The 24,784-nt window shown below is 46.1% G+C and overlaps 2 protein-coding genes and 1 long non-coding RNA gene across 6 annotated transcripts in view; 1 reads left to right on the top strand and 2 right to left on the bottom strand.

Annotated features, from left to right (window-relative positions):
* PRKG1 (protein kinase cGMP-dependent 1) overlaps nt 1-24,784 on the top strand; it is a 1,258,994-nt gene that overhangs the window by 692,125 nt on the left and 542,085 nt on the right. The gene's annotated exons all lie outside the window — the stretch shown is intronic.
* Nucleotides 3,666-6,880, bottom strand: CSTF2T (cleavage stimulation factor subunit 2 tau variant). The gene has a single exon (XM_045439415.1). It carries the CDS (start codon nt 6,005-6,007, stop codon nt 4,112-4,114), a length of 1,896 nt encoding a protein of 631 aa, XP_045295371.1. The 5' UTR covers nt 6,008-6,880; the 3' UTR covers nt 3,666-4,111.
* LOC123577329 lies at nt 21,884-23,276 on the bottom strand. Its single transcript, XR_006701804.1, has 2 exons — nt 22,938-23,276; nt 21,884-22,125 (listed from the first exon to the last, which is right to left on the bottom strand). It is a non-coding gene; the product is annotated as an uncharacterized LOC123577329 (long non-coding RNA).

Here is a 24,784-nt window from a genome sequence, read left to right as displayed (position 1 = left end):
TTTTTGACAGTGCTACCCTAATGTCACCTTTGACGCAATATAGGCCCTTTACTGACATGAGGTTTATACTGAGGGAGAAAAATATCAAGAAGAAACACGCTAGGGGCACCCGGGTGGATCATTTGGTTAAGCGTCCGACTTTGGCTCAGGTCATGATCTCACAGTTCGTGAGTTTCAAGCCCCACATCGGGCTCTGCACTGACAGCTCAGAGCCTGGAGCCCGCTTCGGATCCTGTGTCTCCCTCTTTCTCTCTGCCCCTCCCCTGCTTGCATGTGCGCTCGCTCTCTCTCTCTCTCTCTCTCTCTCTCTCTCTCTCATAAATAAACAACATTTTAAAAAGAAGAAACAGGCTAGTTAACACCTTATGTAAAAGGCAGTTTGTAATGTGAATATTTGTAATGCTCAATTTTCCACCAAAGGAGTAAATGTTTGTTTGAAGGTGCATAAAAGCCAATGAAAATATTAAAAGATGTAGTGAAGATTTGCAGTATGCATATGTATGAAACATATTAGCAAAATATATACCAATATAATAATATTCATACTATTAAAGTTAATATCAATTATACACTTTTAAGTATAGTAATTGCCTTAAAATGCAGTAGTTCTTGACTGTAGACCATTCTTGACCAGAGACCGAGGAGAGCAAGTCAACCAGAAGTCTGTCTAGACACTAGCTGACAATATAAAGCCGCAAGAGGCTGATATATTGTGAGCGGACTGAGATGTAACTGATAACTCACTTTTCCCTGGCGCGGTAGGTTGCTGCATATAATTACCCTTACACTTCATCAGTCCTGAGAGGAAGACCGGACACACCATAGGAAATTGGGGTCCCTGTGCTTAATCAGTGTCCCATCAGAACATGGGAAAGCAATCAGCTTTGCAAATTGAGATATTAAGGCTTTTGGTTTGTTTTGTTGTTGTTTTTAAGCTTTTTTACCATTAGAATTCTGAAAAGAGTAGTTCAAAAATCATACATGATCTTTATTAGATTAGCTTACCTTCACCTGGGTTTCACATTGGCTTGTATCTTATCAAATAACTCTTAAAATTAGGAGTCCTGGGGAGCCTGGGTGGCTCAGTCGGTTAACGGTCCGACTTCAGCTCAGGTCATGATCTCATGGTTCTTGGGTTCAAGCCCCGCATTGGGCTCTGTGCTGACAGCTCAGAGCCTGGAGCCTGCTTCAAATTTTTGTGTCTCCCTCTCTCTTTGCCCCTCCCCTGCTTGTGCTCTCTTTCTCTCTCAAAAACAAATGAACATATACAAAAAAAAATTAGAAGCCCTGGAACATCAGCAGACATTAAAACACATCTTGATATTAATCATCAGTAATGTAAGAGGGGAATGGCTAATAGGCAGACACTGATTAAAGTTGCCCATTTCATATTCCCAACAAACAAACTGCTCAAAAGGAATAAGCCCTAAAAAGGTATTTACAAATCAGGGTTTCACCCCACCATCTTTAAGCATTGTTATAATGAATGAGTTTGTGATTGCATTTATAGCCTATCCATATTGGGGAAATGCAGGATGTTAAGGGTTGTAACCAGTGGGTATGGAGTAAAACAGCTGGGATTCTGATTGTAGCAGACACGTATTGCTTGCATCACCATCAAATGAAATGAGGCTCCATCCATCAATAGTGAGAGAACTGGGTGAGGAGAACCTACCTTATCAGAGCAAAGGAGATTGTTTCTATTACCTATTACTAATTTATTTTCTAATGTAACTAGTTGTTACAGCTCATCTGTTCTGTGTGGAATCTAAGTGTTTTCAGGGAACTTTATGTGCTCTTAATGGGATTCCCACCACCTCCCTAAGACTGGTAAGAACGTTTCGTCCTTCCTTCGCACCTGGTTTTGGTATAGCGAATACAGAAATGATGGTCCCTCTTTAGAGTTCCTGGTCCATTAAAAGGGCGGGGTGGGGGGGTGGGGGTGGGTAGAGGGCAAAGTAAAATCAAGCACTGCAATGTAACATGTGCCGTCCGTTAGGACGGTACCTATAAAGGTCTTCCTGGGATGCTGAGTATGGTTCTCTGTGGGGAACATAAGCGGAAGGAAGCCCAGTATGTGGGCATGCACCAAGATGTTGCTGATACCAACCAGGGAATAATGTCTTGTTATTTCAGCCATGTAACTATACAGATAGTGGATCGAAGAAAGGGATTTCCATCCATGCCTGCAAATTTTTTGTTTGCCTTTTTCATTTAAAGGGGAAAAAGGTATTCAGACCCATGGATTTCTCAAAATAGATTTCTTTTGGGTAATTCATTCATTAAAAATCAGATACTAAAGTCATCCTTAATTTTACATCCCTTTTATTCAGTCTGCATTGAACGATGCAGGTTTAACTACAACCGAGAGTGGAACATCTAAGTTTTCAGGGAGAGCCCTTCAGTGAAAGCTTTGGGATAAAGCATTTTTAACTTCCAAGCAATCAAGCCAACTCTGTGAATGAGTATTAACCAGAACTCGCATATATGGAAGGGAGAGTTGTCCTCTCCAATATGGAGGAAGCATAGAGAAAACAGGGGAAAGGGAACAGTATGAAAAATAAAAAACGGACAGGAAATAGCACAAGGAAGAAACCTTTGTAAAAAAGAGTGAGGCACCCGTGTAAGACACAAAAACCTTGTAAGAGGAAAAATTCAGTTTCCAAATCTCAGCTCTCTCCTTGTATTAAATGCTATTTTTTCCTCTATTACTTGACATTGGTTTTCTTCTCTGGAGTTAAGACCACCTGGTTATGTGACCAAACACATTTGGGTGTTTGTGCTTCTCTTTAATTATTCTTCGGTCTATGACACAAATTTTTATGTATCCACATCCTCAAGGCTTAAAAATAAACTAGGTAATAGCTCTAAACAAAGTGTGGTAAGCCCCACCTTCCTAGTGATTTTTAAATCTCTCTCCTGGGTATGTGTACTGGACTAAACAGCTTTGTTACTTTTAAAAACTAAAAAGTGAGTTAATAACTAGCCGAGCACAGAATTCAGGCTCTATCACAATTATTCCAATAACACGGGGATAGATAAGTAGATCTGTAAGTAAGAAAACTAAAAGGCATGTTAAACATTGGAGAGACTAAGATTGTGAAGTCCCCATCCTGGCTGACCACATGGATGCCATCTGTATATGGAAGCTAGTCACCAGGAAACTGAGAACTTGACTGCACGAAGCTCTCTATTTATGAGAAGTCCAATGGATGTGTACAACTCACCCAGATCACCTGGTCCCTAGACACTGATTTTTAGAAAGGATGGGAGAGGATTACTTAGATTCATATTCAGGGCTTGAAAACTAGGGAGAAACGGGAAGGTACTGAGAGATACGGAGTCTAATCGGAGCCGACTTCGGTAACCGGGCTGATCCCAGAACTGTCCCAGCAAAGTCATCACGCTCCAGGCCAGGCCACAATATTGCTCGTCTCCGGTTAGGTGATGAAATGCCACACCAGGTACATTCCTGGATTTTTCAGGTAGCATAGCTTTAGGAAAAAAACAATTCTAATACCGTAAGTTGAGACTTACCCTGTTAGCACTAACATTTTGAAATACTCCAAAACACTCTCACAATGTTTAACCTAGGACAGCATTCTTACTGACCCCAAAATAGGATTTTGTATTTTAAACGGCTTACCAAAAAATGTATCTTCTAATTTTGAGGTAAACTTCTTTATTTTCTTACACAACCAAGAATCTTAAACTATCTTAGTACATTACCAGCTTAACAAGTCATATTTTAGTATTATGTGCAGTTGTCACATTGTTTTACTCAATATTTAAAAAATGTAGTTAGCATACTGTAGAGACTTTTAATATTGCTTATTCTTTGTAATCTTATTTGGTATAATATAACCATGTCCAGAGTTATTTTTGTATATTTACAGTGAATAAAAGTGAACAGACCCACTCCCCCCAACCCCCACCCCCATTAAAATAAAAAGGAAAACGGAGAAGAATACAAAGACAACAAGATGAAATAAGGTTCTGGGAGGGAAACCCTAATCATTCAAGTGTGGGGATGCAGCGGTCAGCTTTTTGCACCCATTCTCCATGCTACACAAAAACTTTGAGAATACTGCCAAACACTGTCTAAGACCTTTCAAGAAGCTCCAGTAGATTTCTGAATTTGTTCCTTTAAAATCAGGATGCTCTGCCTTTGCTCAGGAGGCAGCATGGCGATCTGATCTGCAGTCAGTTGGAGAACCTGCATGATCAGAGCTGCCTTCTCTTGATCCTGCGGAGTTACCTGGCTCTGCCCAGGGCTAAAACTGCTCGGCTGGCCTCCACCTTGCTTACCCGCCCCCTGCATGCCCACTCCTTGTATGCCTGCCCCCTGCATGCCTGCTCCTTGTATGCCCGCCCCCTGCATGCCCGCTCCTTGTATGCCCGCCCCCTGCATGCCCGCTCCTTGTATGCCCGCCCCCTGCATGCCTGTTCCTTGTATGCCCGCCCCCTGCATGCCCGTTCCTTGTATGCCTGCCCCCTGCATGCCCGCTCCAGGATTTCCCACCCCTGAAATGCTCGAGACCTGTCTGGGTCCCTGAGGACCACCTGCCCCCATATTAATGGGACCAGGACCCTGGATTCCACCAGTCATAGGGCCTCTGGAGCTGGGGCCAGGGCCCCTTAGCTCCATTCCTCTTCCATCCATGCCTCTCGCTTCCATCCCTCTGGTTTCCATTGCACAGGTCTCCATTCCTCTTCTCTCCATTACTCGGGTCTCCAAGACTTCCGTCTCCATGGCTCGAGTCTCCATCCCTCGAGAATCTCTACTTCCTCTACCATCCATCGGGAGGCCCCTTTGATCTATCATGGGTCCTCTGGGCTCTCCAATTAGCAGTCTGGGATCTGCTAATGGCCCTCCCCTCATCTCATGGGAGGAAGGGCCCCGGCCGTCGTGACCAGAGGCGTGGTGCATGGGGGGGCCCTGATGAGGTGGGCCAAGATAGCCTCTGGGCTCTACCTCCCCAGTGACTGAAAGCAAAGTCCCTCCACGGGGGTCGTTTGGAGCATCTCCTAACAGCCCTCGAGGAGGCAGGCCACCGGCAGTCATGGGTCCACGAGGTAGAGGAGCTCGGGGATCCGACATCTGCACCTGTCCCCGCTCTAAAGGCACTGGGCCGACGCCCGGCATCCCAACCTGGGGCTGCATTCCTCCCCCGGGAGTTAGGGAACCAGGCCCGGGTCCGGGAACCGCAGCTGGCATCGGCCCCGGGGCTGGGATCCCGCCCTGGATAGGGGTCTGCATCAGAGGAGGAATGTCTTTCACTGGCCGTCTGGCCATATGCTGCGGCTGAGGGGCTGGCGGGTTCTGCTGGTTCAGCAGGACACTGGGTCCCGGGCACAGCCCCGGGCCGGGGCCGGGGCCGGACACCGGCTGAGATTTGCCCGGGATGAGCGGGGTGACGTGGATCTTGCGGTGCAGGATTTTCAGAGCAATCTCCGGGTCCATTATTCTCATCACCACCTGGGCCTGCAGCAGCGCATAGGCCAGCTGGGGGTTCTGAAGCAGCATATTTCGCGCTTCCTGGTGGCTGTTCTGCACGCACAGCTTCATCTGCTTCATGAGCTCGAACATCTGCTCGGGGGGCAGACTGGCGACCGCCCTGGTGATGGACTCGGGGGCGTCTTCCGGGTCGATGGGGTCCCCGTAGGGCGAGTCGATGATGGGCGCCGCGGGCCCCAGGCTCTTGAGCTCCTCCTTGTTCTTCTCGCTGGCCGCGTTGTCCACCCGCAGCGCCCGGCCGCTGAACTCGCGCCCGTTGAGATTGCGCATGGCGCTCAGCGCGGTCTCCTGGTCCTGGTACTCGCAGAAGCCATAGCCCTTGGGCTTGCCCGTCTCCCGGTCGTACACCAGCCGGAAACTGACCACAGAACCGACCTCCGAGAAAATGTCCTTCAGCTGCTCCTCGGTTGCCTCATACGGAATGTTCCCCACGAACACGGAACGCAGTGACCGATCCATCGCCGGGTCTCTCACCGCTAAACTCGACATGATTCCGGTTGGGCGCCCGGCGGAGAGCCGATTCTTTCCAAGAGTCGTCCTCTGGCGACCCACGCTTCCGCTGGGCACCGGAAGCGGCTCTAGGGCTCCGGGGCGGAACCCTCCGCGGGCCCGATCGAATCGTTCCGCTAAAGCCGCGGACGCCGCACCGCCTCTGTGCTCCCCTACCTACATTAGCTAATGCTTTGTGCCTCTGGTCTTTCGTGATTCTGCCAGTTCCTTATTTCCGAGAGGGACGATTCCCTTCTCGTGTCTCATCGTGAAGCCTTCCCGCGGCCGGTGCAGGCTGACCACAGTCAAGATGGCCGCTCGGGCTTCACCATGGTAACCGGGAGCGGCCACCTCCCGTGACGTCAGGGGCGGTTTTGCTTCCGTTTGCCCGGCGGGAAACCGCCAACCGTAAACGGGTCTGGGCGGCGGCTTCTCTGTTCTGATGTTAGCGTGGCAGGTAGCCGACCCTCCTTCCTCCGCTTTATTTAAGCCCTGTTTAAAACCCTACCCGGGACTGCGGGGTAACAGCGTAGGCGTTTCCGAGCAGTTGGGGACTTGCTCCTTGAACGACAACAGCCACAGCCCCGTTTTGGAAAACATTTGGGGAGAATAGCTGCCGAGGCCCCGCTGTCGCGGGGGCAGGGGCTTCCAGGCGCCTCTGCGGCCGCGGGCGGCGACCCCGCGTGGGCCGCCCTCTTCCTTAGCGGTGTTAACCCACACGAACAGGCGCGATTCGTGAGCCAGCGCGGCTCGGGGCTGCAGAGCGCAGATGAGTCATTTCAGCCCCTCTCTCGCTGCAGGCTTTCGGATCGCTTCCGATTGCTGCAGACGGCTGGCGACGATTGCACCCCCTCCCCGGTGCAGGGCGCGGCCGAGTGGCCGTCCCTGCTGCCGCTGTGCCTGCGGCGTTTAACAGGTGTTAGGCGTGGAGCTTGGGCCGGGCTAGGCCGTTTGCTAAGCGGTCGGGAAAGAGCAAAGCTGGAATGTCCTTTTCTTTTTTAAAGTAATGTCTACAGCCAGCGTGGGGCTCCCAACTGGAGCTCAAGGGGCGGGGAGTGTCGGCTCTCCCGACCAAGCCAGCCAGGCCCCCCTAAAAGCCACAGCATTCTTAACCAGATTGGTCTGTCCTAGTTCCTGTGCAGCATCCCTTGTAGCAAGGAGGCACCTCCCAGGAGATGTACAGGTTTTTTCTTTACGGAAGGAGGGTGGGACAAGAAAGCTTGTGCCAAAGAAAGGGATTGTTCCAGACAAGGCTGTATCCTAGGGTCTCCTGGTGCAGATGGCCTCATCTCTCTTTGGCGGAGGGAGAGGACCCAGGGGACAGACTCCCTGGTGCTGACGGGAAGGAAAATTTCCTGGCTGACCCAGTTTCCTAGGGCTGCCTTCTTGGGGAGGCTGAAATTGCAATTAGATTATTACCCGGGTTTGGAAAGTCGGTCTAAGAGACACCATTTTAGGCCTGTGGTTCCCCCTCCCCCCCCCCTTTTTTAAAATACAGTTTTACTTATTTTATATTTAAATATAAAAACTTATATCCAGTTAGGCTGTTGAAAACTTTTTAGTATGTGTGCAACAACTTGGGTGTGAAATCTACCTTTGCAATGACATTTTATTAGGTGTAAACAAAACATCAGGTATTTCTAGTTAAAATTTAGCATTCTCATGGAGATGGCCTGTATGTGCTTGAACATAGCTATTCACTAAACACATGATAACTCGTATCTGCAAGTGACCAAGTGTATTTATATCACTCAATAAAATCTTGCTGATGATGTCACGCTGGGTCCAAGGAGCCAGAGGGCGTTCCCAAGACCAGCCAAGAGGGTCCTTGGCTTCATATAGGATGGAAATCAAACATGAACCAGCAGGAGGTGAGAGCAGAGGTTACCGGAGGTATAGAGAAAGCAGGTACAGACGGAGCCCCTGGGAGACTCAGAAAGAAGTAGGGGTCTCGTCTTTGTTTGGGGTGTGGCATCCAGGAACTGGTCAGAACAAAGACGAAGGCCCGCGTGTTACTCCTTGGACCCAGGGTCCCCGCGTGGGGACGTCCGGCTCTGTGGTCTGGAATTGCCCTGTGATGGCTTCTCTCCTGGTCCTTCCTGGGACGTTTTCTATTGTAGAGCAGTCATTGACTCCGTGTCCCTTACAAGGAGGACACACACTGTTTGCACCGTGCAGCGTGTATGATGTGGGGGTGCCGGTCCTGGCAGGAACGCGAGCAGGAAAAGGAGCAAACAGCAGATTTGTATGGAGTCTGTCAGTGTCTCTGCCTCCCTCACTCCTCGTCAAAGAAACAGAACAGCCACCTGCTAGTAATGGTTGGTTTTTCCCTGTGATTCTTTTATAGGAGGTGAAGCAGGGTTGGGGTGGAGAAGTGTGTGTGTATTACATGTAGTAATCAGGATGGTAAGAGGTTGTTAGAATAAATTGTCAAGTTTATGAGCGTGGCATGGCTTGTCTGCTGGTTTCCTTACTGCTGTTGCCAGTGTCTTAAGGGCTCTCACCCCATAGCATGCATCAGAACCACCTGGACCCATGGCCCATTAAGTCAGGTGGCTGGACCTCACCACCTCCTCTGAACATACTCAGTGTTTCTGGGGTGGGACTGGAGAGGTTGCATTTCTAACTGGTTCTCAGCTTCTGCTGAGGTCCCTGGTGTTGGGAGCCCCTTTTAAGAATCGTTGGATCTGAACAACTGGACTTGAGGTGCTTTTGTTTTGTTGCTCGTCGAGTACCTCTCTGTATGAGATATGGGAGGTCTTTCAAAAAAGCGTATTACTGTGTGAATGCTGACCTGGCATAGCTAGTACATGTTGATCCCACAGCAAAGATACCCTGGGCCCAAACAATGGGGGAGCAGAGTGGCTGAGGGAGTCTGGGGACAAATGAGCAGGGAGAAGCCATGACTATAAGTGTATGCTTTCTGTCGTAGGTCTTCCACATTTTCCTTAGTCTTTTTGTTCCAAGCTAGAAGAATGGTTCGATATATCCCCTTCATAAAGGACCAGTATGATCAAGCACAATGCCCAGGATGCATAAACCCACATTTATTATTAGCTGAGTGGCCCAGAATTACTAAGAGCTGTTAGAAACCTGTGGATATTTCCTGGTACATATACATGGTTTTCACAGATGTACTTTGGAAGAACTACCATTTTATACTGCTTTCTTTGTTCCCATAATGCTTAAACTCTAGATATTTATAGCATGGCATATACTCCGAAGAAAAAATGTGCCTGGTATCTTGCATGGTTAAGTGTTGACTCTTTCAGTAAATCAAAATACTACGTATATTAAGAGTAACTCTTAAACAAACACATCAGAACATATGGACAAATGGGGGTGTTCTTCAAACTAATCACCTTTAGAAACGATAAACTTAATCCATGGAGGTTTCCATTGTTCCAAGTGACTCTTAAGCTCCTATCCTGAAATTGTTTCAGGGCTCCATTTCTAGGTCATACTGGAAAGCTGATACCTTAACTCAAAAGTGTACCTTGTTTTTGACAAAGGACAGAGTTATGCAACTAAATCAACTCTCCTTCGGACCAGAGTTGGCAAAAATGTGGTATGTAGCTATTTCCAAATAGCAAAACTTACATCACAATGTGAAGATTCGGCAGACTTGGAGAGTAGTACAAAGGATTCACCATAGATTAAGACAGATTCCAAAGAGAGTTACTAAAAATACATTTTTTAATTATAACTGGTGTTTTTGAAAGAAGTGTATGGGCCGGCCCTCCAAGGAATAATAGATCAAATATATTCCTCCACAAAGTCCTCCCTGACCTTCCTCCTCCTTCCTCTAGGTTGGAAATGAGTTCATTAGCCTTTGCATATAAACCATCCCTTATCCCTTTCTGATGATAGTAACGCTTCTGCCTTTTAGTAGAATTATTATTTTCCTTCTAAACTATAACATCATGCAAGGAAAGAGCTAGATTCCCGTTTGTCAATTAACAAAATGCCTTATATTCTTTAATTCCATCAATATTTATTCTAGGCACTGGCAATAGAGCAGTGAAAAAGACAAAGACATTCCACTAGAACAGAGGTTCTCTGAGTGTGGTCCCTGGATTAGAAGCATAAGCATCACCCAGAAACATGTGGGAAATGCTAAAATTTGGGGCCCTACTCTGCGACTGCTACACCAGACTCTCTTGCGAATGGGGTGTCTTTACAGAAATCTGGGTTTTAGTAAGCTCCCCCAGGTGATTCTGATGCAAGCTAAAGTTTGAGAACAACTGAACTCAAGGGAGACAATCATAGATACATACATACATACATAAAGAGATAGGTACGTACATTGTCCTTCTTCAGTGTATCTTCAGCACCTAAGATAGAGCTTAGCACAGGTGGGTGCTCATTTTATTTGTTGAATAAATAATGGGAAGTGACCTTAGGCACAACCTTTCATTTTACACAAGAGGAAACCCACGGCATTAACCATGTCCCCAGCTGGAATGGGGACCTTGTCGTTTTATTCTTAGGTCCCCGGTACTTACTGTTTGATAAAACAGATACATAATGAAGCATGCAGAGGAATCGATAAGGTCTAGATCATCGAGGGAGATTCCCTGATGGAGCTGGGGTTTAAGGGACGGGTTATGATCGGGTATATGTACACAGAAGATGAAGGGAAGAGAGCCAAAGCATGAACAGATAGAAATAGTCAAAACGCTTTTCGAAGCCTTCACAGGAAACTAAAACATAGTTGGTAGTATTGTGATAAAAGATGGTCTTTGGGACAGACAGTTAAAAGATTTCGAAGATGAGATTTATGAGGCTAAACTAGATGGATGTGTGAGTCTGTGGGCTTTCTTCCTTCTTTCTGAAACACAGACACGTAACAGTAATAGTAGAGGTTTAAGAACACCAGTCGCGTCCATTCCTTCTCCACGAGCTCTTTTGCACCCAGACTCTGATTTTGAACATTTATATTTTATTTAAATATTTATTTCTTTTGAGAGGGAGCGAGAGCATGCACGTGCCCTCCAGCAGGGTGGGACAGAGAGAGAGAGAGAGAGGGAAAGAGAGGATCCCAAGCGGGCTCCGTGCTGTCAGCACAGAACCTGACTCAGGGCTTGATCCCACGAACCGTGAGATCATGACCTGAGCTGAAATCAAACTGACAGAGCCACCCAGGCACCCCTAAAATTTTTATTTTTAATCAAAGTATAGTAGGCGTTTAATATTAGTTGCACATGTACAACATAGTATTTCAACAATTCCGTACGTTATGAAATGCTCACCGTGAAAAGCAGATTAGCATCTGTCACCAAAGTTACCGCTGTGCTTTACACCCCTGTGCCTTATTTTGTAGCTGGAAGTTTGCGCCTCTAAATCCCCATCACCCGTTTTGTCCGCCTCCACCCCCCCACCCACGACTTGGCTACCTGTATCTGTTTCTCTTGTGTTGTTCTTGTTTGTTTTTTAGATTCCACACATAAACAAAATCATATCGCATCTGTCTTTCTCTGTCTGACTTATTTCACTGAGCATCATACCCTCTCCAGACTCTCTTTTTTAATCCCCTATAATCTTTCATCGGAAGAGGGGTAGTTACTCTTCCTGCCTTCAACATCTGCAGTCTGGCTTCGTTCTCTTCCCTTGCCTCCCAGCCTGCTCTGCTCACTGTGGTGTGTTGGGGATGTCTTCTTCTCTGTCCCTTCTCATCTTCCTATGTCTAGATCCTTTCTGTCCTTCAATGCTCACTTCAGAGACTTCCTTCTTCAGTACTGGCTGAGCACCCGGTATCTTCTACCTTGTGCGTCTTCTGCTGAGATTTTGGTACCTTGTAAGCACAGAACCCGTATCTGATTTTTATTCTTCACATTGCCTAGTCCAGTGCCTTATATATTCCAAGCACTCAGAGGATATTTTAAAAAATTAATACAAGAGGGGCGCCCGGGTGGCTCAGTCAGTTAAGCATCCGACTTCGACTCAGGTCATCATCTCATAAAGGTTTGTGAATTCAAGCCCCGCACTGGGGCTCTGTGCTGACAGCTCAGAGCCTGGAGCCTGCTTCAGGCTCTGTGTCTCCTTCTCTCTCTGCCCCTCCCTGCTCACGCTCTGTCTCCCTGTCTCTCAAAAACTAAATCAACATTAAAAAAATTTAAAAATTAATACAAGATCATCTTACAATAACAGATTACATATGTTAGCCAAATAGTAATGTAATGCTTTTACGGGGCGCCTGGGTGGCGCAGTCGGTTAAGCGTCCGACTTCAGCCAGGTCACGATCTCGCGGTCCGTGAGTTCGAGCCCCGCGTGGGGCTCTGGGCTGATGGCTCAGAGCCCGGAGCCTGTTTCCGATTCTGTGTCTCCCTCTCTCTCTGCCCCTCCCCCGTTCATGCTCTGTCTCTCTCTGTCCCAAAAATAAATAAACGTTGAAAAAAAAAAAAAAAACAAATAGTAATGTAATGCTTTTAGTTCGCAAAACACTTTTCTTTGGGCTCCCACATCAGGTTTTGAACACCAATCACATGAGGTACATACACTTGCATCCTGATTTTAAAGATGTAGAAACGTAGGGGACTGTTAACATAGAACTTTACGTAAAGGTCGCCTCATTTAAAATCCAGATGCCATTCATAAAAGCTAACACTGAGCACTGAACAGCAAGGAGGCCCTCTGATCAATGCTGTATAACATACGATGTCTTAAAATAAGACATAGTATTTTCCTTTCAAAAACATTTCCTTTCAACCACCTTCCTGGTCCAGGCAGGTCATGCTATCAATTTACAGCTAAGGGAAGTTCACTGCTGTGACCACGTTAACTGGCAGCGGCAGAATTCGAACCCACATCGTGTGACTCAAGAACTCACGCTCTTAAATTATTCCTTAAACGAGCTTCCCGAGGTTCGTGGCGAGCAAGTGGCAGAGGTATAGCCCAAGACCAGGTCTCCTGATTTGCAAATCCCTGTTTCACAACCAGTGTAGTAATCATGGGCTGTCAAGGCCTGCGCTCCACGTACCTTGGCCTTTTCCCTGATTATCCTTGAGTGTAACTAATTGCAATTTTGACATCACAATCAGTGCTGTGGCGACAGATGGACCATAAGGTCTAAAAACTAAAGCGGTTGAGAAAATGTTTCCTTTTTCTATTTGCAGGGCTGTAGTGAAACCTCACATAATGGATTTTTTTTTAAGGCATCTAGTTAGATAGGTAATAAATGCACTTTTCGTAAAATGAGAGCCCGAATTTCTCAATCCCAAATTTAGGTTTGTCTGTGACATCTTCCCCAATTATTATTTTTTTTAACTTTTAATTATTTTAGGTAATTTTGTCCCCAACGTGGGGCTCGAACTCACGACCCTGGGATCAAGAGTTGTATGCTCTACTGACGGAGCCAGGCAGGCGCCCCACTTGAGTCTCTAAATGTATTTAATATGCAACAACACATAGAGGAATACGTGGTAAATTCTATTTATTTATGCATGGGATGAGTTGCTTTTATTGGCAAGAGGAAGATCCCCTGAATTTGGAGCTGCTGGGAATATAGCATCCCAGGATTAGAGGCTTGGGAGAGGCAAACATTCTCCCTGGAGGGGATTGTGTGGGCCAGTGCTTTTTTTCTGTTGTTTAAGAGATGAAGGCAATGAGGCCCAGGGAAGACAGGAGACTTGACAGGGTTGGATGCCCAGTTACTGGCCAGCCTAGCATGTAATGGGGTCTAGATATTCCAGTTTCCCGTGCAGAGGCAGTGAGGTGAAGGGTTAAGAACACAGACTTGGATGTCCAGGAGGCTTGGGTTGGCTGCCTGGTTCAATAAGTATTGTGGAGCCTGAGAACAGTTACCCCTCGGTGCTGCAGTGTCTGTTAAACGGGAATTCCGCCACCTCTGTGGATCGTCGTGTGGAACATAGGGCGTGCTTATTTTTATCACTGTGTACAGCAATTATTAATCTACGTCTGTTGTATAGAACTTGTAGTGGTAGATAAAGCATCGTAAGTGCAAAGAGACTCCAAGTTTAGTCTACTGCTATTTACTTTTTAGTCTCCTCATTTGTGTCTTCGAAGGGGTTGGACCGGGTGAACTCGAGGTCTGTTGTCAAATTATCTTGTTTTAAAAATTTGAGCTCACATCATTTGACTCAAGAACTCAAGCCCTTAAACTGCTATTCCATAAATGAGTTGCTCAAGGACGCGTCGCTCGTCAGCGGGAGAGCTCCAGCCTGAAACCAGGTCTCCTGATATTAAAACTTCTGCGTGGATAGCGTTGCCATTGTAACCGGTGGTGGATTTGTAGTTGAACATGAAGCGCGTTCTAGGCTCAATCCCATCAGACACTTCACTGAGAATTTGAGGGATCCACGCGGCGCTCACTGGGTTCTTATACTAAGCCCTGAAATGTACTCTTCAAATATTTAGTTGGCTGAGATTCCATTTTTTCATCTTCGTTAGAAGGGCCTGCCTGAACTTTGACCGTGGAGGACCGTGCACTGGGCTGGCACACAGGATACCTGTCTGAGCGTGCAGTCACGTTCAGGATGTCATTAGCGCTGTGCCTTTCGAGCGTGCCCCGGCAGACACAGGCCGTTCATTCAAACCCGGGAGGAGCATAACTAATTGGACAAGAAGCGGAGCTCCCTTATTCTGGCTTCAGGCTGTCACCTGAAAGGACAGAGGGAGGAAGTATCCTCAAAGACTCTGGAAAAGTACAAGCCCCGAAACCAGGTCCCGACTAAAGACATCCTGTTTGAGATGAACAACTCACAAATCTTTCTTCTGTGACCGGAACAATCCAATACCCAGCTTCAGAGAAACGTCTGAGCTTCCGAATTCACTTCCGAAGCTGGCCCTTTCTGAGGCTCGGCTGGCCTCTCCAGTGAGCCTCTATTTATGCCAGGTTACAGGAAAGTGACTTTTTGGAAATATTTGAAGGAAGCCTCAGATTGTTGAAGACAACAACAAAGGCTAGTGTGGCAGAATGAACTTGGGGCTTATTATCACATTTGAATGGTCCTTGAGAAACATTATGTTGGCATGCTAATTTATTTCTTTTTTTTTTAACTTTTTTTTAATGTTTGTTTATTTTTGAGAGAGAGAGAGAGAGAGAGAGAGAGAGCATGAGTGGGGGGAGGGGCAGAGATATTGGGAGACACAGAATCCAAAGCAGGCTCCAGGCTCCGAGCTGTCAGCACAGAGCCCGACATGGGGCTCGAACTCAAGAACTGTGAGATTCTGACCTGAGCCGAAGTCAGCTGCCCAACCGACAGACCCCCAGGCGCCCCAGCATGTCAGTTCAGGTTTGCCATCAAACAAGTCTATTCTCCAGGGTCAGAAATGAGATAAAAATGTAAAATCTGATGTTCCTAGGAATGCGATCCCTAGCACCTCCTGGTACAACTCCAGACACCGTGTCCAACCGTGGGAAGTGAGGGGTTGGGGGTGGTATTGTAACGATACTCTGCTGTCACTTCAGGCTCCGGCTGCCACTACCAAATACCCCAGATGGGGTGGCTTAAACAAGCCCAAATTTTCTCACAGCTCTGGGGGCCAGAAATGTAAGATCAAGGTGCCGACACATTTGCTTTCCCTGGTGGCCTCTCTACTTGGCTCGCACATGTCCTCACGTGGCCTTTTCTTCATGTGTGCAAACCCCTCGTGTGCTTTTCACTTCTTATGAAGACCAGTCATGTGGGACTAGGGCCCCACCCTTACCAGCCTCATTTACCTTAATTGCCTCTTCAAAGGCTGTGTCTCCAAATATCCAACATGGGAGGTTCGGGCTTCAACATACGAATTGGGCTGAGGGGAGGAGAGAATGGACCCAGTTCAATCCCTGACATCCCATAAGGCAGCCAGCCACCTTTAAGAAAAGAAGGAAGGCATAGTGGGACACCTTTAGGTCACTCTCTTCCCATTCTCTCTCTCTGTCTCTCTCTGTCTCTCTGTCTCTTCTCCCCCCCCAACTCCTCATTTCTATCTTTATATCTTCTCTGCTTCAAGAACCAGATCTCTGATTTCTTTCCCTAGTCCACTGATATCTGAGGCACTCTTCCTGAGGGTTTTTATTTACTTGCTACAGATTTGCCCAGAGAGAATGATTTGCTTCTCTGAGTACAGATTCCAGCTTCGTAGGAGAGAGAAAGTAAAGGTCCATCTCTACTATGATGTCCATCTGTGATTCAGTCCAATATGGAAAAAGCATTGAGGCCGGGGTGATAGTCAAACTACCTCACAGCTGTATACCAGGGCCTGGCCATCAGTTGCGGTGGGAGGGACCCTACAGACACTTCTAGTGCCTTGAGTTAACCTTCTTTACCTGCTGGGCTACAGAGAGGTCCAGGATAGGGGCACTTTGAGGCTCACGACACTGTCTATCATCAGGTACAGATTTGCAATTATTTTAATACTTATTTTGAGAGAGAAGAAGAGAGAGAATCCCCAGCAGGCTTCATGCTCAGCGTGGAGCCCAACATGGGGCTCCATCCATCCCACGACCCTGGGGTCATGACCTGAGCCGAAATCAAGAGTTGGATGCTCAACTGACTGAGCCACCCAGGCGCCCTAAGATTTGCAGTTATTTTAAACACTTGTCCAGCCATCCTGCTCACAGCTGAGTATCTGCCCTGGTTGACCACAGATTCCAGCCAGCTCTTGGTGGCCCAGCCTTGTTCGGGAGGGGGATGGGGATGGGCTTTTCCCAGCGGGGAACCTGCCTGCCACCAGAGGCACACTTTACCTCACTCTTCTAAGTTGGCCCCTCTGTCTCAGCAAAAATAAAATATTAGTTCCCACCATGAGTAATGTCCATGTAAGCTTTTAAATATTGACCACAGTCAGAAAAAACAGTCTGGTATCAAATAGTAAAGGAAGTTTAGCTGCCGATTCACGATCTTCGCCCAGCTCTCACTATACATAATGTATGATCTTCCTGAAGGTGAAGAGAGCATACATTTTTAAAATACCAAACTCCTCGGTCACTCGGGTAAAAATACTGAGACTTCTTTTCGTGGCAGCTTAACGGTAACAATAAACGGTGGCGGTTCTTGTGTTCATTGTCCTCTTTGTCACCATCAGCTGACATTGACCTTGCAGCGGCTGTGTATCCTTTCCCGGGGAGCCGCACGATGCCAGAGCCCCATCTCACTCACTTCCGGGTGTTTGCCTGTTCCCTCACCGCCCTGGACACAAAACAGAGACCTGCAGGGAGACAGGGAGGTGCAAATGACCTATGCTTCTGGAGTGCAGTCTTTTGTGAGCCCTGAAAATTGAATTGTGTGTGTTAGCCCTGCCGCCCACGAGGGGTCCAGGAAAGAACAGCTGAGGCCTGCAGGGAGAATAAAGGAAAACGCCAGGTTTCCCTGCCCGTTCAGTGGTCTGGGCTTTGCTGCCGAGGCCTTGGGATTGAGCAGTGGCTGGGGCCCTCATTCTCACCTGCAGGGAGGCCAGGCTCTGAGAGATCCCCCGAGAACAGGTGTCTGGCAGGAAGGAGACAGACCCGACGCTTTTCAGACCAGCAGCCGCCTGAAAAGTCTTTAGGAAAACTTTTATGCTTTTATGCAACTAAAAGCGATTCAGCATCTCGTTTGCGAAAATACTCCTAAGGCACGTGCTCTGTCGAGAGCAGCCCCCGAGTTTGACAAGCTGGGGGGTTTAAACATGAACCGAAATGGGGTTCCTGCTTTCAGTAGCCCCTTTTTGTTTGTTTGTTTCTCTTTGTTTCTTTTTTGTTTTGCTTTTTGGTTTTTTGTTTTGTTTTGTTTTGTTTTTTTACTAGAAACTGTCATCAGTTTTCTCCCGGAACTTCTCCCGCTGAGGATTTATGGTGCTCGGATTCAGCTTTGTGGCGGAAGAAGGGCTTGCCTGCGAGGGGTGTCTCTCTTGTCAGGCGAGATAGAGAATTCGGGATCGGGGCCCACGGCTTCCGAATGCATTTTTGATTTGTTGGGTTTCCTCAGAGGTGTGTAGGAAACAAAAATAGAATTGCTGTTTACCCACTGACCCTCTTGCTGAGGCTGAGGATAAAAAAGGATTTGTTGTTTTTCCTTTACTACTCAGAAAAAGACTGTTCTGCCTCTTTCCTGTGCTAGGCTCTTCGTGGCCACACACACCTATATATGCTGAGGACACAGGGTTATACTGGTAAGTGATTGCATCTGACTCAAAGCAGGTGTAACTCTGGCAGCCCTTCACCCCGCTCTCTAGAAGTGGGGGGTGGGGGCGAGCCTGCTCCTTGGCGGGTAATCTATCGTTGCCAGGCCATTGATTCAACCAGCACCGTATTGTTATTTTCCGGCCAGAGTTCTTAAACTCTAACCTTCACGTAAAGCATATGATCACGTAAGAACAATTTTTAAGTGGAACGTAGATAAAACATAACCAGGTTTATTTCTTACTTCTATTAAGTATCAGATCTAAGCTTGAATGTTACTTGTACTTGGAGAAAGGTGATACAAATACGAGTCTATCTTCGACCATCAGACTGTGTTCACAAGGAGAACATCTTCGACCATCAGACTGCGTTCACAAGGAGAACATCGTATGAGCCTGCGAACCAGGGACAGTGGGGTCCAGCCTATGCTGATTACTTGATTCTGTCCTGTTGTGGGGCTCACTGACTAGTTACATTCTATAAGGATTCTGTTTCCTAAAATGACATTTCTTACTCACATACTTTCTCCCATTAAAAAAAAAATTCTTTCAGGGCACCTGGGTGTCTCAGTCAGTTGGGCGTCTGACTCTTGGTTTCGGCTCAGGTCATGATCTCGCAGTTCGTGGGATCAAGCCCTGTGTCAGGCTGTGCGCTGACAGCACGGAGCCTGCTTGGGGTTCTGTCCCTCCCTCTCTCCTCCCCCTCCCCGTTCGCACACACACTCTCTCTCTTTCTCTCTCTGAAAATAAATAATAAACTTTAAAAATAGGAATTACAAAAAGTCTTCCCGTTGTCCGTTTCCACAGTTGCCGTGCCCTGTGTAGGTTACTTTCTCACCTCCTCCTTTCACAGTACAAGTGTCTGTTCCCTGCGGTCTGGGGAGAAGACAGTTCCGGGCGCTTAGAGGGGACACCACCGCAGGAGACAAAACAAAGCCCCCTTGTTTCTGGTTTCCCTCCGGAGGCCGCAAGGCAGTTCTGATCGCTGACCTGAAAGCTGAGCGTTCGGTGTTCGCTTCCTTCAGAAGACACCGCGCTTTCCCTCCCTGTAGGAGGTGGCCCCCAGTGGCAGCAGGGGCCCGAGCGAGAAAAGCAGCTGGAACCCCTGCAGGGAGAGTTGACCTGAGGGAGAGAGTTTGGGTCTCCAGTGAAGACCGAAGCAAACACGTTGATGAACAGTGTCAGAAGGGCCAGGATCGTGATAAACCGAGGGGGCAGCGGGTGTATATTCTCCTCTTTCCTCTCTACATAGTCTTTCCATTTCCATCCGTGTGTTAAAACTATTGTCAGTGTTGATGCTTGTCTGCCATACTGTTTGGAGAACCAAGGGTTTAGTGGAAGTATCCCGATCCAACTCTGGTTGTCTTTTCATACACTCGCAAACGCTAATACTCCTCCCTAGAACCTACCAGAAAGCTCTGTGATTCCAGACCATTACTGTTGCAGCTACAATGCCTTGCTCAGTCCCAAATACTCCTCGCACCCCTCGACAGCCTTGGGAGGATTTTTCCGTGCATGAGGAAACTGAGGCACAGGCAGGCCCAACAGCCCGCCCTCGGTTTTAGAGCAAGCAGGTGACGGACTCAGGGCCGGACAGTCCGACCGAGGGAGATGGTTCGTGAATTCCTCAAAGTTCTAACCCAGATTTTGTGCACTTAGACTAAATGTTTTATTCTCCTGAAGGAAAAAAAAAAAAATATGTGTTACATTTCACCACCAGCCACATCTTCTAACTTTTCCCTGCCTTGTCAGCTGCCTGTCAGGTTTGTAAAGAAATGTGGCATAAAACTGACAGGAAGAAGCTCTGAAATCCATAACCACATGGCAGAATATTGAAAAATCTTCACACAGGCTTATTTTGTCATTTATTGTATAGCCCTAAACCAGCTGCCAGGTGATTTAATAGGCACCATTTAGCTAATACATTATTTTGCCAAGAAAATTCATTGTGCCAAATTCTTTTTTAATCTTTCGTGGCTGCTTACTTATAAAAACAGAGTGCCTAGAAGCTCTGAATTATTTCACAGGGGGGAGAAGCCAAACAGAGAAGGCTATTAATTTAAGCTGTTTCAAATGGAAATTGTCACTCTGGAGAAAGAGATGTAGGTGGCATAAGATATATACGATTCTTGGGTAAAGAGAGACACTTGAAATGGCACATTTCACATTTGGAGGTTCAAAAGGCATCATCTGTCAGTAGGTTATTAAACTAAGTTGAGTATTTTCTAGCTTTTAAACCACGATGATGAATACGAAAGTGTTTTTCACACTCTTAAAGGATCATGCACACCTCAGGCACACGGAGGTTTCTGCAATGCAAGTGAGGTGTTGGGCGTGTTAGCATTCTGTCGGAATGGTATTTGTACAACATTATACAGTTTCCGATCTCTCTTCAGCAGAGGACGTCCAGACATTATTTAAAATTCTCAATGTTGTTTAGAATCTAAAAGAGAGCCTTTGAATCCAATAGATTGATGTGCGCTCTTGTTTTTGATTCTCACACTTAACGTAACGCTTAGACGTCGTATGTTCAGATTTCTTCGTACAGAGGAAAATAGTGGTCACACGCCATGGAGACACGCGGGTCACCTTACACCAGGGAGGCTTCATCGAGCAGACCACTAAGGCACATTTAGGACAAAGAAGAGAAAAAAAAATAGGACAGTTGAAAAGTAGAGTTTTAGAAAAGGGTCTGTCTCTTGAAAGAAGAGAGAGAGAGAGGAGGCAAACGAATGACGTGGTCTTATTGACAAATTAATGACACCAGTATTCTGAAATGTTGGGAGACATCATTCACTGCTTCTGTAGTCACAAATGCTAGAAACAGCATAAATGGCAGCAGTGAATTCGACGAATTACATTATTAATGGCTATAGATTATAAATTATATCCCCTTTCCTAGAATTACATGCGACTGTGGCTAAAATGAGGGAAAGCCTACAGATGTACTTATGGAATCCTGGTCTTTAGATATATTTTAATGAAACAGAGCAAGTTACACAACACTGTTATTAGTATAGCTACATTCTTTTTCTGCCTCCCGGGGTATGTATACATGCATGTGTGAACCGTTCTCTTTGTATATTCATAAGGTATTTCCAAGGATATCTGAGAAGCTAATAATAACAGTTCTACCTGGGTACGAAGACTGGGAATCGGATAATAAGGTTTATTTCCTTCATGGCATTTTTTTTTTTTTTTTTTTTTACTGTTGGACTTTGTTTCTCTGTGTTCTTCTTCTTCTCCCCTGACAAAAACATTTCACGAGATACAACTTAGAGTTCAGTTTTCTACTGTTTGTCAAGATTCGCAGATAGGTTGACACATTAAAAAAAGAATTCTCACTCAAATTAGCATGCATCAGAAATCCCTGTAGGATCTCGTGAAAATACAGACACGTGGGTCCCCTCCAAGCAGGTTAACTGGACACAGAGCCCTGGAATATGCGTTTGGAATGGACCTTGGGAACCAAACCCTCAGGAGTCTGCAGACTTCCCCCTGAGAAACACTTGCCCTGAGCTGGTAGAACTCACCAGCTCGCATGGAGACACTTCTGGCGTGAGCCATCCAACAGCCTGAAGATGCAATTCTACCATGACCGCTTTAGAAAAAAGCATCTGTGAAAAATAACAGTTATTACTCTCATTATTGTTGGATCTTCTATTGACTTCTTCCCACCAAAAGGAAGGGCAAGGATGGCCATTATATTCATCGTTTTCCCTTTGTCTGAGGGGGGTGATGTGGACAGCCCAATGAGAAACTATTGGAAACTTGTCTTAGAAAACCGGTTTGTATGCACGTTACCTCTAATGACAGTTGCTGAATAGGTGCTGAATAGTAGCTGCTCTTACATATGCTTGCGTGACTTTGGTCCATGGGGATTAAGACACGAAACCATTTGGTCTCCTCTTCCCGAATCACATGGCTGTGCCACGTGGACGTACAGCACGCCTCCTCGCGTCCTCTCTGTATTCCTCGCTTTGCAGGATGGTGGGCCCTCATCACCACTGCTCCTGGAGAAATGACACATCCCACTGTTTCTCTTCTCCCACCTGCCACAACCGCTGCTTGCTTCTCTCCTGCTTCTCCCACCCCACGAAGAGTGGGAGAGGATGTTCACGAGCTTCCACGAGTCATCAGAACTTTGGTTGTGCTACCAGGCAGAGACCTAGCTCTTCTAGTTTGCAGACTGTTACCCATGGATCGGATAATTGCCCTGAGGATATCTGAGTGGCTTCACCTGGCTTAGCATCACACAAAACATTCCCTTCCATTCCTGAACCCACGCTTCTTTTTTTTTCAATATATGAAGTTTATTGTCAAATCGGTTTCCATACAGCACCCAGTGCTCATCCCAAAAGGTGCCCTCCTCGATACCCATCACTCCCCCTCCCCTCCCTCCCACCCCCCATCAACCCTCAGTTTGTCCTGAACCCATGTTTCAAACTAAGCCCAAGTGTCTGGACATTCATGTATCGCAATATGTCCGTGAGGTCTCTCTCAGCATTCTAGGACTTACCCATCTACCCCAAATCTTTTTCACATTTTACTCAGGATGTCTCCTGGAAACAGGTTGCCAGGTCACTGACTCTGGTAACCTGGCATTCCCAGATCGAGCGCATAGATTAGCCTCTCAGGTTTCTAGGAACTTACTATCATAGGGTATATTAAAACAAGTACACCATTTTCCATGCAATTGTTATCATTCATTGGGTTGCCAAGGTAACAAGCACCATGTGAACTATTAGAATCTGTATGGATGTAGCTGTTGAGTCGTTAATACTAAAAACTATGCATTATTCAGCAAGCTGTTCTCTCTACTTACCTAACGATGTAGCTTTTCTTCTCTAAAAGGACAAGTGATGGTCTCCCAATTTGATGGGAAGCATATTTAATAAGATAGACATCAGTAAACAGAATGGATTTGTGCCAGAAAAGCTGCCTGTGTACTAAATTCTATTTTCCTTTTGATGACATCATAAAATTGGAGATTCTATTCTGTGATTTTTTTGGGGCTTTTCCTCATAAAAGATCATTTGCAGTTAATACTGCAAACTTGAAAAAAAAACACAGAAAAAAGGAAAATCGGTATTTTTACAGGAGCACTAATATTTAGGTAAATAGCAAGTTGTAAATACAGGATTTCTCAGGTTATTATTATTATTATTTTGCCCCAATAGGTTAAGGGTTGAAAGAGGGAAAAAAGATAGTAGCTCTTGCAAAGAATTCTGGTTGATCAACTTTAAATGGATAATTTTTTTTCTTTTAAGTATTCTATAGTAGAAGAGTTCAGAGTTCTGTTTGCTCAGCCCTGTTTCATTGCAAATGAATAAGCTAAAAGCACATTAAAAGATGCTATGGCACCGGGGCGCCTGGGTGGCGCAGTCGGTTAAGCGTCCGACTTCAGCCAGGTCACGATCTCGCAGTGTGGGAGTTCGAGCCCCGCGTCGGGCTCTGGGCTGATGGCTCGGAGCCTGGAGCCTGTTTCCGATTCTGTGTCTCCCTCTCTCTCTGCCCCTCCCCCGTTCATGCTCTGTCTCTCTCTGTCCCAAAAAAAAAAAAAAAAAAAAAAAAAAAGTTGGAAAAAAAAAACATCCATCACGTGATTAAGAATGCCTTCCTTTAAAGAGCTTATTTGTTGGAAGTAAAAATTCAAAAATATTTCCTAATCATCCTTTTTAAATTATGTATTTATTTATTTTTAAATTTACATCCAAGTTTGCATATAGTGTAATAATGATTTCAGGAGTAGGATCCAGTGATTCATCCCCTGTGTATAACACCCAGTGCTCATCCCAACAAGTGTCATCCTAATGCCCCTTACCCATTTAGCATCCCCTCCCCAACCGATAGCCCCTCCAGCAACTGTCAGTTTGTTCTCTGTATTTAAGAGTCTCTTATGTTTTGTCCCCTCTTTGTTTTTATATTGTTTTTGCTTCCTTTCCCTTATGTTCATCTGTTTTGTATCTAAAATTCCATGTATGAGTGAAGTCATATGATATTTGTCTTCCTTTGACTGATTAATTTTGCTTAGCATCATACCTTCTTGTTCCATCCATGTTGTTGCAAATGGCAAGGTTTCATTCTTTTTGATTGCTGAGTAATACTCCATTGTGTGTGTGTGTGTGTGTGTGTGTGTGTGTACACACACACCACATCTTCTTTATCCATTCATCCATCGATGGACATTTGGGCTCTTTTCATACTTTGGCTGTTGTTGATAGTGCTGCTGTAAACATTGGGGTGCATGTGCCCCTTCTAGACAGCACACCTGTATCCTTTGGATAAATACCTAGTAGTGCAATTGCTGGGTCGTTGGGTAGTTCTCTTTTTAATTTTTTGAGGAACCTCCATACTCTTTTCCAGAGTGGCTTCACCAGTTTGCATTCCCACCAGCAGTGCGAAGGGTTCCTCTTTCCCCACATCCTTGCCAACATTTGTTGTTGCCTGAGTTAATTTTAGCCATTCTGACAGGTGCCAGGTGGTATCTCATTGTGGTTTTGATTTGTGTTTCCCTGATGGTGAGTGATGTTGAGCATTTTTTTTTTTTTCATGTGTCTGTTAGCCATCTGGATGTCTTCTTTGGAAAAGTGTCTATTCATATCTTTTGCCCATTTCTTCACTGGATTATTTGTTTTTTTGGGTGTTGAGTTTGATAACTTCTTTTTGATT

This window comes from Leopardus geoffroyi, chromosome D2 (genome assembly GCF_018350155.1).
Source record: "Leopardus geoffroyi isolate Oge1 chromosome D2, O.geoffroyi_Oge1_pat1.0, whole genome shotgun sequence".
In the NCBI taxonomy this organism is placed as follows: domain Eukaryota; kingdom Metazoa; phylum Chordata; class Mammalia; order Carnivora; family Felidae; genus Leopardus; species Leopardus geoffroyi.
This window is presented reverse-complemented; position numbering and strand designations above follow the sequence as displayed.